The sequence below is a fragment of the Dermacentor andersoni genome, chromosome 3 (genome assembly GCF_023375885.2).
Source record: "Dermacentor andersoni chromosome 3, qqDerAnde1_hic_scaffold, whole genome shotgun sequence".
NCBI lineage: Eukaryota > Metazoa > Arthropoda > Arachnida > Ixodida > Ixodidae > Dermacentor > Dermacentor andersoni.
Window position 1 is genome coordinate 147,854,073 of NC_092816.1, and position 20,001 is coordinate 147,874,073.

At 46.3% G+C, this 20,001-nt stretch overlaps 1 protein-coding gene across 1 annotated transcript in view; it reads left to right on the forward strand.

The window, feature by feature from the left end:
- The window catches only part of LOC126524665 (uncharacterized), a 113,186-nt gene that overhangs the window by 65,128 nt on the left and 28,057 nt on the right, over nucleotides 1-20,001 (forward strand). The window contains exon 6 of the mRNA XM_055067416.2: nucleotides 18,327-18,410. Coding sequence (XP_054923391.1) covers nucleotides 18,327-18,410 — 84 coding nt within the window. The remainder of the gene's footprint in view (nucleotides 1-18,326; nucleotides 18,411-20,001) is intronic.

Genomic DNA, 20,001 nt, shown 5'->3' on the forward strand with positions numbered 1-20,001 from the left:
GAGCGGGAGATCCAGCCCCTTCAGGGAGTACACGGCACACTAATCCTCGTGCCTCCCTGTGCGCCACCTCGTTGAGGTTACCCGGGGTGCCGGGAACCAAGTAACTCTATGCGAAGTGATATCCCTACCCTGCAGCAGTCTGTTAGCCGGTTCCGCAACAAGTCCTCTCGAGAAGGCTTTAATCGCAGATCGCGAGTCACTAAACACCAAAACTCTTCTCGAATCAATTAGTGCTAGAGCAATAGCCACCTGTTCGGCAACCCCCGGATCTTTGGTATAAATGGAAGCAGCATTTCTAACGCTCCCTTTGCCATCTACCACCACCACCGAATAAGCATTTTTGCCATTAATCCATACGGCGTCAACAAAAGCAGACTCCTCCTCCTGATCCTTTGCCTCTCGCTACAAAGCCCTAGCTCTCGCGACCCGCCTCCCTACATTGTGCACGGGGTGCACATTCCACGGAAACGGACGAACCATGATATTTGCCCTAAGGTTCACGTTCAACTCGTGTAGGGGCGCCCTATTGTGCGACACAGCCACCGATTCTTCAATTGACTCTAAAATATACCTACCCACTGGTGCACCTAGCAACCGCTCTCTCTGTGCAGTACGCTGAGCCTCGGCAATTTCATCTAAAGTATTATGCAACCCGAGTCGTAACAACATATCGTTTGACGTAGTCATAGGCAGACCAAGCGCAGCCTTGACGGCTTTTCTGATTAATGCTTCCAGTTTATTTTTCTCCCCCCTATTCCAATTTAGCATAGCTGGCACATACGAGAAATGACACATAATAAATGCGTAAACTAAGCGCATTGCACCTTCTTCTCCTAAACCCCTATGCCTATTAGAGATCCTTCTTATAAGTCTTATCGCCTCCTCCGTCTTCTTGGTAATCCGCTGAATGGTTCTAATGTTCGATCCGTTCGCTCCAAGTACAAAACCCAGGACCCTGATTACGTCAACTTTGGGTATCACCGACCCTGCCCTAGTATGAATTCTAATGCAATGCTCAACTTCCGGTACCCAACCCTTCGGCCTACGGCCTAGCTTCTTAGATTTTAAGATCAACAACTCCGACTTTTTAGTGGAGCACTTGAGCCCCACGAGACACAGATACTCCTCCGCAAGCGTTACCACCTTCTGCAGCCTAGCCTCAAGCTCTCCATCACTACCACCGACACTCCATATAGTAATGTCATCCGCGTAGATAGAATAGCCAATATCCTGGACAGTGTCCAGTGTATTAGCCAACTTCGACATCGCCAGATTGAATAACATAGGCGAGAGTACGGATCCCTGCGGAGCACCACAGCAACCCAATTTAAAGACTTCGGACTTTATCTCCCCAAACTTGAGACATGTCCTTCTATCCATGAGGAAAGCCTTGACAAAATGGAAAACCGCTGCCCCATATTCAAGTCCGATAGCGCCTGTAGAAGGAAAGAATGACGGATTTTATCGAAAGCTTTTTCCACATCAAGTCCGATTAGTGCCTTAGTATCCCTAGTCCGCCGGTCAAGGAGCTGATGCTTAATCCTGATCATAGCATCCTGAGTCGAGAGGCCGGGCCGAAATCCTATCATCGAGTGGGGAAAGACCCCATTGCCCTCAGCATAACGCGTTAGCCTATTTAAAATGACATGCTCAGCGACTTTCCCCAAACACGATGTCAGGGAAATGGGTCTGAGATTTCGAAACCCCATGGCCTTCCCCTGTTTGGGTATCAGAACAGTAGTTGCAAGTTTCCACTCTTCCGAGAAATCGCCTTCCTTCCATCGGCAATTGATCTCCCGCGTAAGGAACTCAATTGACCCGTCGTCTAAATTCCGTAACATTTTATTCGTAATGCCATCCGGCCCTGATGCCGATCGACCATTAAGATTCTGCAGCGCCATCCTGATATCACTTTCAGTAAATTCCTCATCCATAGCTGCATTTTCGTCCCCACTATATTCCAAAATCACGTCAGGTGTATCGTGCCAGGTCTCCAACGGAAGGTATCTCTCAGCCAAATCCTTCAGCAACTCCTGCTCCGTGGAGTCCCGACACGCCTGATGGACCAGCTTACCTATCGCAGTCCTCTGATTAGACTTAGTGTTTGTCTCATCTAGTAAATGTCTGAGCAGACTCCAGGCGCCTCCCCTCTTAATGCAACCATCAATAGAATTGCATACTTCATCCCATTGCTGCTTGCACAGTACCCGACAATGGTCTTCAATTTCCTGATTAACCATTGCTATACGCTAAGCCTTCTATTCAATGGTGTAAGTTATTATTTTCGAGGAGATTAATTAGGCTCGCTAAAATTATGTGTTCAATAATTTTTGATGGCGCGCTCGTAGGTGATATTAGCAGATTATTTGGTGGTTATGTTCGTGTTGCGTGTTTGAGAATAGGCATACCCAAGTTTCCAATTTGAAGGCACGCAGCACGTTGCGATCTAGTGTAAAAATATAATCCCAGAATAGCACTAGATACATAACATGTGTTCTCAAGTACTTTATACTTAATGCAGCTGGGTACTCGTGCAGAAGACAGTTTCATGTAATTTATTTTACATATTGATGCTGATGATGTTCAGTATGTCATCGGCAGTAATTGCAAGGTGTGGCACAGCTTCGGGTATCATTGCATCTGGTCTGATGGGGAAATCTATACTGCGTTCTTCCATCTAAATAAAGTAAACGAAATGATCTGTTAAACACACTAGCGCAGTAATTATCACTAGCAAGACATCAGAGTCCTTAGTAGAGTATGTATGTATGTATGTATGTATGTATGTATGTATGTATGTATGTATGTATGTATGTATGTATGTATGTATGTATGTGTGTTTAATGGCGCAAGGGCCAGGTGTGGCCAAAGAGCGCCATGACTGATAATGATGTGTTAAGCGCTGATTGGTGAGTTACGATGATTCCTTAGTAGAGAATCTAGCCGGAGCGGTTTTCAAGGTTTACCATCTTTCAATGCATCTTTGCATGTCTTTTAAATATATTAGACAAGGTGATATAAAAAAAAATGTTGTTCTTCACTGTACGGATGGTCCTAGTGACTAGCTTTGCCGAGTTAGAATAAGCCTACTACAATGTCTGTAAGTTTCGTACTTCAGCAGGCTTAAAAAGCAGCCATCTTTTTTTCAATCAGCTTTATGTGGCATCAGTAAACTGCGGGGCAGATGTATATTTCTAATCCTAAAGGTAAATTCTTTTGTTAATTGCTGTAGTTCATTGCGAAATCTCTGCCAAAGTGCTCCAGCTAAGCTGCTGGTAAAACCTTCTTTGTCTTTCGTGTAATATTCAGCAAGCTCAGTATTGTTAGCACTTGAATCCCGTTGATCATATGGGCTGATTTGCTTGCAGCTTGGTTTGTCAGAACGAATAGGTTGAGTCCAGAACGCTGGTATTGTTTTGTGATTGCTTAATACTCACAAGTACTGAATAGATTGTACTTGGCTTCGGGGGTAAGAGGGAAGACAAAGTTGACGGTCACTTTAGCATAAGCCAAGGACGATGAAGGCGAAAGATTGCGTGTTCACGAGGTATTCATTAAATTACTTTGATGTTATCATTCGAATGCGTTGTTATTTCCCATTGCTTATTTTCTCTTTACTTGTTTTTCTCTTACTTGCTCTCTGTCGTTTCCCTAGACATCGCCACTGGCTTCGAGTGGTTAACGACAAGTTAGAACAGTCGTGACAAGTCTATGAAGGTCATTCAGACACAAACGCATCTTCACTGAATGATTTCTTTTCACGCTTTAATCGACGAGGGTAGCTACATGAGCTTGTACATATGGTGCATTTCTTGTAGCACAGTCCGAATGAGAAGGACATGGAAAGGCAAATTAGACAAATACACAGCGCGTAAAACTTTCAACAGATTTATTTCCAGTTCTCGGAGGCGTACTTATACTCCTAAAAACGTCATAAGACACGTATACATTGCTTGGCAAAGAACTGGGAAAACTACACGCAGACACTATTGTGGTCACACTGATTATGTAGAAGGGCGCCCGTTAAGCGCAAACAGAGATATTCGATCTCTTTTTTTTTATTGGTAAAGAAATACTGGCGCATGCGCTTGACTTGTGGAGCCATAAGGCTGCACGGTCAGTTTTTCGACCCATGAACCATCTAATACGATGCTGGCTCAGGGTTCCGTTTCTACAGTGGCTTGTGTGACTTCGTGCGTCAACTGGTAATTCAGCAGACAGTTTACAAACTCACTGTGTTCCTCAGAAGAAGGCGCTGACGGGTAAGACCATTCCATTGTAGCATAATTGAAGTCGCCAATCAGGCTGGAGCTCCCCTTCGGATGGATGTCGTGCAGATCGTTTAGAACGTCGTTGAAATGCGCACGAAAATGGGAATCACAGTGCGGGAGCCGGTAGACATGTTCCTATTACGAATGCTCCGCTTTGACGTTCGCACGCTATCCACAATATATCTAGGCGGTCGCTCATTTCTATTTTAGCATGGCGAATGGCATAGTTTATGTCGAACAATACGCCTCCGCTTTCTTCTAATAGTCGGTCTCGTCGACGGCGCGGTAAACTATGTACAATATCCGAGTCACTTGCGAGGCACAACTTCTGGTGAAATGAAAACGACGTTAGTTCTGGAAGGACAACACCATGTTCAGATGATTGTACCAGTGCGCCTAATTTGTCACGCTTTGGCATTATACTGCTGATGTTCACGTAAAGGATTGAACATAAGAACGGGCTCGCTTGGCCTGAGCTGTTATAAGATGCATAACGTGGGTGTTGCAGTGGTGGACATGCAGCATGGTATATGTAAACTGGCAGCGATGCGCTCATAGAAGCCTATGTGTCAAGAAAGATGGCGGCTCGTTGCAACCGTCGCCATCAATGTATACCGGGGGGACAACTAAGAGCAAGCAAAAAATAAAAAATAAAAAGTGACGTCACAACAGGAAATGGCAGTGACTTCAAGATCTTATGGTGCATTGCGCGAATGTTTGACATTCTTTACATTTATACCGCTACTCCAGCAATTATTTTTCCTTTGAGGCTGAGGCGAGCTTGCGATTCGCCTAAGTTGAAGCGCCAGCGTACCATCAAACAATAAGAGTGCCGTATGTCTTAACGTGAACATAATTAGGCTGTTATTAACGGCAGCTGCTCCAGTAGGTTCCTTTGGAAGGTGAGCGAATAGGATATAAATAAATGAAAGTGACACATACGTTTTAAAAGCAAGTTGACTTTTGTTCGTCTAGAATAATGCAACTAATTGACCAAACAAAACACGGTCAAATGCATGAAAAGTACTATGGCCCGCACACAGTCGTAATGTACAGCAACATATGCGAAAAATTACCATAGAATCATTCGCAATTCCTTGGGGCAACATGTATACATCATAAAACAGTTATCAGAGAAGGCAACTTTGTCCCACATTATCATTTACAAAACATTAGACTTACAAATTTGGCTGCCGTTGGGAGGGAGAGAGAGAGAGAGAGAGAGAGAGAGAGAGAGAGAGAAATAGAAGACATAAAATTTTGCTGCCCGTCGGATACTCAGAGCCTGTGTTATGGAGACTGAATGAACATAGCGTAACGTTTATTGAGCGTCCCACATTAATCGTCACGACGAGACACAGCGCGTCGGATGCCGCAGCGTGAACTCGCACGATAACAAATAATCACCACCCCTTCCAGTCCATGAAGATGGTCGAACAGCGAAGCTTTAGTTACACATGCCACTGTTGCTTATTGTCGATGGTGTTGGGTTGCTAAGCATGAGGTCACGGGATCAAATCTCGGCCACGAAAGTCGCACTTCGATGGGGGCGAAAACACCCGTGTACTTACATTTAGGAGCATGTTGAAGAGCCCCAGGTGGTTCAAATTTCTAGAGTCCCCCCACTACGGCATGCGTCATAATGAGATCGTGCTTTTGGCACGTAAGACCTCATAATTTATTTACATCTTTGTGTTATTTACAGTGGGCGTTACACCATGCAAGTGAAACTTTTCAAGCAGTCTATATTGTAAATCTTTTCTTTTACCATTCTTTCACCTCATTTTCGCTTTTGCGTGCTTCGTGTGGTAAGCATGCTTTAGGAAAGCTTCTTTTTTTTGCAGTTTCCCCAGTGCTTTTTTTTTTTTTTTGCGTGTGAGATTTCTGTGGCGCGCAGCTCGTGTTGGGCCTACGACGACGGGCCCATTCACGAGCCAACTTTCACTCACTCTCGCGATAGGCAACTTCTTCCTCAGGAGTACACACTACTCGTAGCCTCCCCATAGTTGTAGCTGGAATGAAATATGCGGAACCACTAATCCAAAGCTCCATATACTGGGCGCAAGGCCCACCGTAGGAGATGCAGGCGCTGCAATCGTTTTGACTATTGGTTCGATTGGTTTGACGATTTACGTCTTTGTGTCTCTCAAGTTACACGCACATTCGGCTGCGACGTAGAGAACGACGTCAGCTCCGTGCCCGCTGTCTGCCGTTGTCGCTTGCGTTCGATGCCTCGAGTTTGCTCGGCGGCCTGGTTAGCAGCATTCGCCTGGCATTGCCGCTTGCGATACTTCGAAATTAAATTGCGTCAAAATTAAATCTGTCTGTCACGTAAGACAATAGGGAGGCCGGGTTTACGGGGCTCATACCCCCGTAAACCCGGCCTCCCTATTACGACAACAGAAGTGAAATTCAACGCTGGAATGACGAGCGGCAATGTAGCCAGCTGTGGAAGAAGACGACAACGACGACAAAGCGGGAGCAGTCGTACGAGCGCGTTCGCGCTGTAGAAGAAGACGACGACGCTCGAGCCATTGCTGATGATGATAGTTTTAGCGAACGACGACTACAACGGCAGAGGGACCGCATGAACAGCTTCGCTGTGAATACCTGCACTCAAAGCTTTCGCCAATGAATGCCGTGCGCTAGGTCAGGAAAAGTTTGAAGTGATGCGCACGCCACATTTCGAACTAACGCGCAAGCAAATAAAAAAAAAAATTTATGAAACCGCCGCGTTCTATTGAGCAACGCCATTCCGCACGACATGATAGCTGGTTTGCACACTCATGCCAAGTCTTGCGCCAGAATCACTGCTTGGTAAGGGTCACCAAGATGGCACTAATAAATCGTGATATAGTAAAGATTAACATTTGTTGTTTTAATATAGCAAACACATTTGAAACAGAAAATTTACTTGTGCGACAGTATTCTGATTAACAATTTGCGAAAATTTTTTTTCACGTAGGTTCTCTAGTTTCAGTGATTGTCCCCACTTCACCTAGTCGCGCTTCAACCATGGGCCACCACTTTTGGCACGCCTTTCGTTCCAAGCTTCGTGACCTATTTAGATAGACCTTGCATGCCGTCTTGAAACATTTTTAGCTACCTATTTTGCTCATTTTCTTTACCTGCCTACTTGCACTGTCATAGAAGTAGGTATTGCTCGTGATGGAAAGTTGTTTGTAGCGAAGTTTGAACCCTGTGTGGTGCGTACGAGCAAACCAAAGCAACTCTTTTTGCTTGGAATGAGCAGCTTGCAATAGTCTTGTCCGATACTGAAGGAACTGCCTTGAAGTTTTACGAGCCTTCAGAGCACCGCTGTTTGGTTTAGTAGAAGAAAACTTCGCTATTGCAGGATGGTTCTTATATTTCTTACGCTTCCCTTGGCGAAGGGTCCTGTCGATTTCCTGTGATTGGCGCACTTCTGATGACAGGCCCATCTGCTCCTGCTGTGGACGCGTTGGACACATTTCCCGCCATCGTCGCAGTGCTTGCAACTCGCAGCCTCGGCCGAGCTAGGAAACATCAGACCTCGAGTTGTTAGTTCCCGAGTGCCGGTACACAATGACAACGACAGCGCTCTGTCATCATGGCCAGCATAATCAAACTGCTCCGCTTCGCCATCCCGACACCTGCCCCTCTCACCTCTGCGTCGTCGCTTTCCTTCTGCCTCATGCTCCCGCCGCTCACCGGAAAACTGACTGGCGCAGCTCCAAGAGGTGAGCCTGCCACGAAGACCCGACACGAAATTCCTCTGCTCACTCTACCTGAACATCACAACCTCATCAACGTAGACTTGGACGTTACACCTGTCATCGCAATCATTGACATCGGCGCCCACATATCGGTCATGAACTCAAGCCTCCGTACTCATCTGAAGAAGATTCTTACCCCTGCTCCGATCGCTGTAGTCCGCGTAGCCGCTGGTGCGGCTCTGGCTGTTGCTAGGTTGTGTAGCGCCCGTGTCACTGTTTCCGGACGCCACACTTCAGTTTTGTTTTACGTTTTCGATCAGTGCCCATATGCAATCATCTTAGGATTTGACTTTCTCTCGGCACATTGGGCTCGTATTGACTGCTCTGCAGGGGTTATCCAGCTCGTCTTACCTCATGCCGTTGAGCCTTCTCATCCTGCCCCTAATCGGCTGTATTCCGCCGATTACAGCTGTCTACCACATCTAGCCATGACGTACATCGACGGCTCTCCTGATCCCCCTGTAGGCGATGGTGATTACATCGTGTCGCCCAATGCTTCCGTCTTCTGCTCGCAGAATGTCATGTTCCCGCACTCGGCCATCACTATAAAGGGCAATGCGGCATGTCTCCCTATTGTGAATTTTGGAATATGCCGTCAAGTGATACGCCAGGGTATCTCTCCTGCAACCCTAGATCCTGCCTGAGCCTGCTGCACCGTCTGCTGCTGCTATTGATTCGAACCCCACGATGTTAGATAACATAACGAAGATGATCGATACTGACCTTCCGGCTGGACACGTGCACGGCCTTTGGGGCCTGCTCATGTCGTAGCAGGACACTTTGATCTCAGTGACCAACCATTGGCCCAAACAACAGTTTTCAAGCATCGGATTCACACCGGCGACGCCAAACCCATTCGTGTCTCCTCCGCTAAGCGCCAAGTTATACAAACGGAAGTTGACGAAATGCTTGTCCGTGATACCATCGAACCATATTCGAGCCCATGGGCAGCTCCTGTAGTGCTCATTAGAAAGAAGGGCAACATCTGGCGCTTCTGTATCGACTACGGGAATTTTACCAAGTAACCAAAAAGGACGTGTACCCCTTACCTCAGATGGATGACGCCATTGACTGTCTCAGTGGTTCCAAGTATATTTCTTAGATAGACCTTCATTCCGGGTATCGGCAGAATGCAGTTGACGACATAGATGGTGAAGAGACGGCGTTCATTACACTTGATGGACTCTATCATTTCAGGGTGATGCCATTCGGGCCATGCAATGCTCCCGCCATATTCGAACAAATGATGGACACCCTCCTTCACGGCTTAAAGAAGTAAATCTGCTTATGGTACTTCGATGATGTCGTTGTCTTCTTGCCGACTTTTCACAAACACCTCGACTGCCTCTCGACAGTGCTTTCAGTGTTACGTAAGGCGAGACTTCAGCTCAATTCCACGAAATGTCACTTCGGCCGCCGGCAACTTAGTGTGCCCGAACACCTCGTCGTTCCGATCCGAAGAATGTTTGCGCTGTCAAGGATTTCCCTGTGCCCACCTGCGCAACCTACATTCAAAGGTTTATAGGCCTCCTCTCCTACTTCTTCAGATTCGTACGAAATTTTGGTTACATCGCACGCACTCGAACGAAATTTCTTAAGAAAGACGCAAATTTTGTCTGGGTTCCCGACCACGCTAGTGGATTTGCTGAGCTGACGACGCGACTCACGTCGCCACCGCTTCTCGGCCACTTTGACGCATCCACCCCTACGAAGGTTCGCACAGACGCCAGCGGCCACGGTATCGGCGCTGTTTCGGCATAACGACAGCACGGTTGCGACTGTGTTACCGCGTACGCTAGCCGTCTTCTGTCACCAGCCGAACGCAATTACTCCGTTACCGAATGTGAATGCCTCGCCCTCGTTGGGCAGTAGGTAAATTTCGCCCCTACCTCTACGGATGGTCTTTAACGGTTATCACCGATCACCACGCCCTATGCTGGCTTTCATTTTTAAAAGATCCAGCTGGACGTCTCGGTTGGTAGACTCTACGGCTCCAAGAGTACTCTTACACAGTGGTGTATAAGACAGGCCGATAGCATGAGGACGCTGATTGCTTGTCGCATCATACAGTAGACCAAACAGACCAGCCTGATACCGGCGAGTCAACTTGCGTCCTCGCACTTACCGCGTTTGGTGACATCGCCGATGAGCAACGACTCGACCCTTACCTGAGAGACATCATTCTCAGCCTGATGGACCTGCCAACTTCAGCTTCTTCGCGTATGTTTGGCATATTGTAACGTTACAACATGCACAAGGATGGCTCGGAACTGCCCCTGATCGTTCCCAACCATATGCAGGAGACTGCGCTTGCACAGTTGCACAATGTCCCACCGCTGGTCATCTGGGAAACTAAAAGGCATATGGCCGTGTTCGGCGTCGTTTCTTTTCGCCTATATTTACCGTTCCGTTTGCCTTTACGTCACCTTCTGTAAATCTTGTCAGCAGCGCAAAAAACGAGCAGCCCTGCCAGCTGGCCGTCTTCAGCCCGTTGAAATGCCATCTTCGCCATTCTTTCGGGTTGGCCTTGATTTCCTTGGCCTTTTTCCTCTATCGCTTAGTGGGAACAAGTGGATAGCAGTTGCTGCGGACTACACCACCTGGTACGCGATCACTCGGGCTCTCCCTACTAGTTCTGCAACCGACGTCGCTGACTTCATTTTCGATGCAGTGATAATTCACCATGACGCTTCCCGACAGCTCCTTACTCGCCAATGTTGCCACCCGTCGTCAACTTCTCCAGTTCACTGTTAAGGCAGTCGACTGTTTCCTCCAGGCGCGAGTGTCGGTCTCTTCGCTCTGAGAATCTCGCAGCGGCGATAAGTAGCTGTGCCGCAGACGAGCAGTCGCATAGGCGATAATCGAGTGTAGTTAGCCGATCGAGGCTTGTCTCGTCGGAACCCGCCAGCACCATGCGTGCGGACTGTGGCAGGCACCAGAAAAACAGCTCACATAGCATTTGGAAGCTGACTCTCATTAGCGGTGTGCTCACCCCGTAACTGACGCAACCGGGGCAGCAGTTGTGACGGTCGTTGGTCGCCAAATTCCTCGGAGAGGAGCTGTTGGAGCCTACTCTGCCGCCATGACTGGAGGCGCTGCATGACCGTGCGTTCCAGGTTGTCGTATGCGGTGGTCGAAAGTGTACCCGCTAACAAGTCGTCTGTGGCACCGGCAATGCCGGAGGGTAGCGCGGCGACGACGCGCAGGCACTTTGCTGTCTGTGAAGTGACGCGCCTGGTGTTGAAAACAGGCCTCTTCTTGCATAAACCAAACTCGGGGATTCTTGAGCCAAAAGCTGGGAAGCTGAAGCTCTGCGGCAATGACAGGAAACGTAATCATGGCGTCGTCTCTGTCAGCTCGAGTAGGAGTAGCATCGTCCATGGCTAGTGTTAAAAAAAACGTAAATGTCCATTGTCACCACATGTTGGAGCTCGGTTTAGTGGAGGCAAGGAATACATGTTTTGACAGATTGAAAACGGAGAGTCGACTAGTTTTATTTCAAAGTAAAAGCAGGTTTACTGAGTGACAGTGTTGGAGCAGCCGCTTCGGTTCGATCAGGGGGCAATGACCCCCACGGCGAGGCAAACTGGATTTCGAGAGCAAGGGGCAATGATCCCCGCAGTAGGGACAACGAAGTGACGGATGGTTGCTACAATTTCGTGCCATTGTTCAACTTTTTGTACCGCCTCTGTGCCGTGTGCAAACAGCTTTGAGGGTCATCTGCCTTTACAGGGAATGACGGATTCTTTTTTCTAGTAATTGATTTAATTTTCTACTTCTTTGTATTCACGTCCCCTCCCAGTCCTTCCGCCTTGCTCAGTGATTGTTAAGTAGGCAACTTCCGTGTGATCATGGTATTTGTGTGATGAAAACAATACGACTCTCTATGAAATAATTAGTTCCACCTGTCTGTGCATCCCAGAAGCTGTGCACAAGCGCTGGTAGAAGCAAGGCGAGGTCAAACGCGTATGCCACCCAAATTATTCATTTTCCTCAGTTAGTCGGAATAATTTCTTTGCGTTTGTGTTATCAGTCTATTTAGGCCCATAGTTGGCTATGTTGACTTTTAATGCGTGCGGTGTGTGATAGTGGCGGGTTCTTTGTTGCTGGAAGATTCAGTAAGATAACATGAACTTCAGCAGAATTTCTAAGAAAACAATTCTCTTGATGCTTGGAAGTATGCAGAGGAAGTGTCGCAGAATTTTATGGGTGGAGCTTCACCAGCATTCTTGATGTGCCCTTAAATATACCATTGTTCTGTAGTATATACACAGCTATGCGGTGTAGTTAGCATCCCATTGTAGTCTACGGCCATAAAACCCCCATTTTCCATATGATGAACGTGTACACTGTTCCTCACTGCTGATAGCACTGGTGCTCGTTCCGGGTCACTCTTATTAACACGGTATTCTTTACAATCCAGAAAAAAGATTCACATGCCGCATCAAGCACTTGCGAGTCATAGCTCATCTGTACCTATTTACACTTGACACAAAAGATGACAGTACATGTTTATAGTTCCTTCTTATTAGTCGCCAATGTCCAGTAAAGCACCAACACGTGACACGTGAGTTACAATCGAAGCACATTTTTGTTCTTTATGAACAGTAGGGCAACAGTCATCGGCAAGCACCAAACAGCAAGGGCTCAACGCCGCATATACAGTTGCTGCAGTAATGAGTTCGTACTCGATTACTTATTGGAAGTGCTAGTACTTTTCAACTGCACTGAGATAGGAAGCAAAATTGAGGTCATGCCCACATACATACCACAAAGAGCTAAAATATTATCGAACTTTGTGGCATGGTCAATGATAGTGGCAAGGAGAAAACGCATGTAAAAGCTACCGCTGCAAAATAACAAAATAATAAAGAAAATTAACATTCTATTCAGAGTAAAAAGAAATAGCTTGAACGAAACCGAAATACGACAGTGACTGGAATTGAATGCGTCGGCGCGTTTACAGGCCTTCAAGAAAGTGAAATTGTGGGCTGTGGATGTAATGGATAATTTCTTAAGCTTTCTGTAATTATCGGATGCCTGATAATGACTTTCAATAATAATGTTTTTTTCTGACACACTGAACGTCACGTTATATTAAAACAAAAGCGAAGCACATATTATGGAAATTCATCACTAGTGCTAAGTACTCAACATCTAGCTTTGTGTAATAATAATATCTGTACCCCGGCAGGCCGCCAATGGAAATTGACCCTGGCAACATATAACACTGGAACTCTGTCGAGGGAAGCTAGCTTAGCAAGACTCTTTGAGGAACTATCAGGCATTGTTTGGGATATCATTGGCCTTAGCGAAGTTAGAAGAACTGGTGACGCTTATACAGTGCCGACTAACGGCCACGTCCTCTGCTATGGAGGACTTCCATATAAGAAGCAATGCGGGGTATGATTCATAATCCACAAGGACATAGCGGGCAGCATTGTCAAAGTCTACAGCATTGATGAGAGGGTAGCAGTAGTCGTAATAAAACTTGATAAGAGATATAGAACAAAGGTAGTCCATGCCTACGCTCCAACATCTAGTCACGACGATGATGAAATAGATAAGTTTTATGAAGATGTTGAAATAGGGATGAGAAAAGTGCGAACTCAGTATACTGTAGTAATGGGCGCCTGCGATGCAAAAGTAGGGTAAAAAGCTGGCTGGTGAACAAGAAATTGACAACTACGGCGTCGATTCTAGGAACGCTAGAAGAGAGATGCTGGTAGAATTCATGGAAAGGAATATGCTGCGAATAATAAACGCATTTTTTCAGGAAACGCTGCAACAGAAAGTGGACCTGGAAAAGCTCTGATGGTGAAACAAGAAATGAAATTCACTTCACACTTTCTGCTGATCGCAGCATAGTCCAGGATGTAGAAGTGTTAGGCAAAGTGCACTGGTTATAGGTTAGTAAGCTTTAGCATTTGCGTCAATCTGAATAGAGAAAGAGTAAAATTGGTCAGGAAGAAAGAGCACCTAGGCGCACTAAAGTTAAAAGCATACCAATTCAGGCTAGTATTTGCCAAAAAATATGCAGCGCTAGAGCAGAGAGATGATGATGACATAGAGCTAATGAATGAAAGTTTAACTAGTCTGGTTTCGGAAGCAAGAATTGAAGTGGGAGGTAAGGCACCAATGCTACCAGTAGGTAAGCTCTCCCAATAAACAAAGGACCTATTAGAGAAACGACAAAGAATTGAAGTGTCCAACTCAAGAGATCAAATAGAATTCGCGGAACTGTCGAAATTGATCAACAAGGAGCAAGTAAGGGATATTCGAAATTATAGCGTGAGGAAGACTAAGGAAGCAGTAAGAAATTGACGCAGTATAAAATCAGTGATAAGAAAACATCACATAGGACAAACCCAGATGCATGCACGAAAGCTAAGCAGGGTAATATCATTAGTAATTTAGAAGATATAGTAAAAGCAGCGGAAAAATTCTATACTGACCTGTAGAGTATCCAGAGCAGCGATGGTACTTCCAATTTAAGTAGTAATGAACAGGTTATAGAGGCTTCTCCTATAACTAGCGAAGTTAGAAGGGTCTTGCAAGACATGAAAGGGAGAAAAGCGGCAGTAGAAGATAAACTAGCAGTCGATTTAATCAAAGATGGAGGAGACATAATGCTTGAAAAACTAGCGGCCCTTTATACGCAATCCCTCACGACTTCAGTGGTCCCAGCGAACTGGAAGATTGCCAGCAATATACTAATCCACAAGAAGAGAAACATTAAAGAATTGAAAAATTATAGGTCCCTTAGCTTACTTCCAGAAATATATAAAATTTTCAGCAAGACAATGTTCAATAGAATAAGGAGAACACCGGACTTCAGTCAACCGAGGGAACAAGCTGGATTCAGAAAGGGATGCTCTACAATGGATCACATCCATGTCATCGGTCAGGTTATCGATAAATCTGTACAGCACAATCAGCGTCTCTATGTGGCTTTCATGGATTACGAAAAGGGATTTGATTCCGTAGAGATACCAACAGTCATAGAGGTACTACGTAATCAAGGATTACAGGACGCTTACGTAGATATCTCGGAAAATATCTACAGAGATTCCAAAGCTACCTTAATTCTTCACAAGCAAAGTAGGAAGGCACCCATAAAGAAAGGGGTCAGACAAGGACACACAATCTTTCCAATGCTCTTCACTGCGCGCTTGGAAGAAGTATTCAAGGTATTAAGCTGGGAAAGCTTAGGAGTGAGGAGCAACGGCGAATATGTCAGTAACTTTCGGTTTGCAGATGACATTGTCCTCTTCAGGAACATGGAGGCGAGTTACAGCAAATGACTGAGGACCTTACCAGAGAGAGTGAAAGAGTGGGGTTTTAAGATTAACATGCAGGAAACAAAGATAATGATCAATAGCCGGCCAAGAGAACAAAAGTTAACGATCGCCAGTCAGCCTCCAGAGTCTGTGAAGGGTTTTGGATGGATGGATGGAATAACTTTAATGAAAGGTCCTGCGAGCTACGGGCGCAAGGTCCCATAGAGCGGGCTACTCCCACGTTGTAACTCCCTGGCCGCATCGTGGGCTCGCTGGACAGCCCAGAGCTGCTCCGCCTGGTCCGTGCTGCGTAATTCTTCTTGTAGCCTGGCGGAGTCTTGATCCTTGTTTGCGTGGGTCCGACCACACGGCCAGAGCAAGTGATTAGATTAGATTATTGGGTTTTACGTGCCAAAACCACTTCCTGATTATGAGGCACGCCGTAGTGGAGGACTCCGAAAATTTTGACCACCTGGGGTTCTTTAACGTGCACCTAAATCTAAGTACACGGGTGTTTTCGCATTTCGCCCCCATCGAAATGCGGCCGCCGTGGCCGGGATTTGATCCCGCGACCTCGCGCTCAGCAGCCTAACACCATAGCCACTGAGCAACCACGGCGGGTAGAGCAAGTGACGTACGTCTAGTGTGCTATGGCAATTTTCGCGATATGATGTTTTGTATAGGTCAGGCATGTAGTGATGTAGTCTGTTCTGCGTGGGGTACGTGTTTGTTTGAAGCATTCTGAACGTTAGGGCTTGAGGCCTGGTGAGCTTATTGTGAGGTGTGCTGTATATTCTGCGGTCTAGATAGAAGTGCTTTGTGATCTCGTTGTATGTGGAGGGAGGGTCCCGATTCTCGCTGGGATGGTCACGACCAGAGTAGGTGGCGTCGCGGAGGGTTAGGTCTCGCGCGCTCCTGTGAGCCATCTCATTCAGATTGCGAGGGGCGTCCTCGATCTCTCCGAGGTGTGCCGGGAACCAGCAGATGGTGTGATGCTGCAGCGGTGCGGATCTATTGAGTGTTTGTAGTGCTGGGCTTGCAACTGCTCCTTTCTGAAAGGCTTTAACGGCCGAGCGTGAATCGCTGTAGACGTGGGTGGTGGTCGGGTCTGTGAATGCGAGTGCGATGGCGACCTGTTCTGCTATCTCGGACTTCTGGGTCTTGACTGTGAGAGCGTTTGTGACTTGACCTTGCTTATTGATCGTGGTGGCAACGAAGGCCACCACCAAGCTTCGGTGGTAATAGCAGCAGTCCACAGACGTGGTTTGTGGTGAAGGGCTTTTACCCAGATGAATTACCCACAGAGGAGCCTGATCTTGAGAACAAAACTTACGGAAGGATGAAAATGGGTTTCAGCGCATACGGCAGACATTGTGAGATCCTGACGGGAAGCTTACCATCATCATTGAAAAGAAAGGCATACAATCAGTGCACTTTACCGATGCTAACATATGAGGTAGAAACTTCGAGAATAAAAAAGAAGCTTGAGAAGAAGTTATTGACTGCGCAAAGAGCCACGAAACGAAGTGTCTTAGGTGTAGGGTTAAGACACAGAAATAGAGTGGTGCGGATCAGAGAGCAAACGGGGATACTCGATATGGTAATTGACATAAAGAGAAAAAAATCGAGCTGGGCAAGCCATATAATGCGTAGGTTAGATAACCGGTAGACCTTCAGTGTTACAGAGAGGGTGCCAAGAAAAGGGAAGCGCAGTCGAGGATGGCAGTTAGACTAGGCGGGGCAATGGAATTAGGAAATTCGCCGGCGCTAGTTGGAATTGGCTGGTGCAGGAGAGGGGTAATTGAAGACCGCAGCGAGAAGCCTTCGTTCCTCAGTGAACATACAGTTGGCTGATGATGACGATGATGAAATAATAATTAGTCATCGTAAATTTCGTCGAGACTGTTAGAAGTAACTTCAATTGCAGAACTCTCTTTTAAACTGCCGTATGGTGAGACAGAGTTTAACGGTTTGCTATAGCATCTTCGAAGTCATTGTATTCCTTTGAGCACCTCTGTAGATCGTCGTGGGCTACAAATTCTGCCGTGCCGAGTGCGCTGCAGTGGTAGTTGCGGTGGAGAGAGCGCCGTGACATGGGAACATCTGAAACAGGGCTGTGAACACAATGTTTGAACCATTTTCAACGCAAAGCCGATTAAAAATTTCTTTAGCGTGTGCTATAAGCGTATTTGCATTGCAGTGTTGCTCTTGAGTAAAGATGCTTAAAATAAAACAGCCACATTCGCGCACTAATCGCTGCGTTTTTTGCAGCGGAGACACGCACTCCGGCACAAAATCCTTTAAGGCGTTATTCCGCACTTGCGGTAATCACCATAGTGCGTACACTTGACGCTTGCATATGCTTTACACGAGTACCTCGATTCGTCGGGGCTCTCGGCGAGACTATAGGACATTTATACAAAGACGGATAGCCTAACGGCCATCCCACCGCGAACCTCTACCTTTCTCTCTCCTATACCCTCTTCCTCCTTTACTCCCAACTCGGCCACCCGGCTTGCGCTGGGCCGTGCTCCCGCATGGGTTGCAGAAGATAGTGCTAGCCTTTCCTCCTTTCCCCACAAGAAGTACTTCTCTGCTTTACACGCGAGAAACGCTTCGCTGCCATTGCATCTAGATGATTGCGAGTTCTTGCGTAAGTTGTAAGCGTGACCGTTCTTTTTCGTGGACGCAGACCCTAATCTAGCTGAGCACTGCTAGCTGCAAAGTAATTCGAATTAGTGTTGGAGCATGTCTGTTTGCTTCTGCACATGTACTGCGATTCTAGATTCCCACAAGGTGGGGTGCTTTTACTTCCTGCAACACTCTATACAAAGAACTCATGACTGGGACACACAATTTCAACCGGTATTTGTAACATGTCACCTAGTCGTACTTAAATATTCACAAGGTTGTTAAAGATAGCCTGAACGTCTGACTCCAGTTTTAGTGAACAACATCGCTCCGCGTGTGTAAAAACAATATACGCAAGCACCGTCGTCACAATTTTCACCTTTCTTTAGCATTTTCAGATCATGTTCGTTATGTGGAACCAACCGGGAGTTGGACTGCTCCTATAAAATATATGCTTGGCGCTTGTAAAAATGGTAAGCAAACGGGCCTTTTGAGTATATTCTGCGCGAAGCTTGAAGAATTTAGAGGAATGAATGTGCTGTAAAATTGAGTAAATATACGGAGATTTAAATAAATTTTTTATGAGGAAGTAATCAACCGCAACATGTATGGCACAACTTTTTAAGTGATATTTTGGCGTAATCCCAGTTATTTTCAGACATCTAATGCAAGGAAGGATATGATGTAAACAAAACGAGGTACATAATGTAACAAATACGCACATAATCGCTTACGCAATAAAGATATTACCTTGGGGGGGGGGGGGGGGGTTGATGCGCAAGATTTTGCATCTGGCATCAAAACATACCGTGTGAGCTCTCGGGCCAACGACACTACAGCGCATTGATCACCTTCTTTAAACGGTTCAGAACAATCATCAGAATAACAGGAGGCCGCATCACCATATAAGCTGGTTGAGGTGAGCGCTGAACAACACTCACCGCAGCAGCGAATATACAGCGTCAACTATTATGAATATTTAAAATAAGGTTACAAAAGCGTATGCACACTTAACAAATAGTGCCTCTTCATTGTGCTTACTTTGGGTTTGGGTCAGCGATTGCCGAAAAATAATGGCGTGCCTCGAGAGACTCCAAAACTGGCTGCACTATTTTGAAGCAATAACCGCCAACTTCGTGGTTGATATCTCGCCATCCTATAAGTTCCGGCGATTAAATGATATTACAAGACTTTCACTTAGTTTCGTCTTTCATCGGCCTATGCTTCTCGCCCATATAATTCTGCCAGTTTTACGGCTAATATTGACCTCGAGCATACTGACACGGAAATAGGCATACCATGCTATGCGCAGGCCGCTAACCCCGCGTATATATTATTGTAAGATTGGGTGCTACGGAAGGCCAGAACTAGTTGATGCGATTAAATTAGGAAATTCGCAGTCATATTAAGTGCTCCACTGCTGCAAGACAGGCGTTACTAGATAATGTTGGATAATCCTTCAGTAGGCATTAGTAGGCTGATAATGATTATGATCTGCGACCTGGACTGCGATGTCTCAAAGGACAGTTGGCTGTCTGCCAGACAGATATAGTGCGCGAACACGCGATAAATACCGCAGCTCAACTTTTTTCCCAACTGCACGTCATGTGCGCATGCAGTCGCACGACACGAGCCTGCAACTTGGCTTGCATAACCATGACTCGCCGTCCGGTATGAAGTCTGCACCTGCCCAAATGCTTTAAACACTCGGTCCGAAAATTCGAGTGCGCCAGGTGTCGCATTAGAGTTCATGTGAAAACTGGAGCGGCAGCCAGTTTTTGCGCTTGCGCTAGTGTCAGTTACGTTGCGTTGGAGCTGCGGTCACATACAGCAGTGGCTGCTCTGCGTCCTCCTATGTCGTTAATTTATTACCTAAGACATGCATGAACCTAGGATTTAAACTATAATGTCACCCGATGCCTCTAATGTTTGTCACAACACACGTGTGACATCCGTTAGGGAGTAGTTGACACAGCGACTATTATTTTATATATAAGTCACGCATTTGAGATATATGCTTTCGAATTCTATTGCAATGCGCTGAATAGTGTTACAGTAACGCTT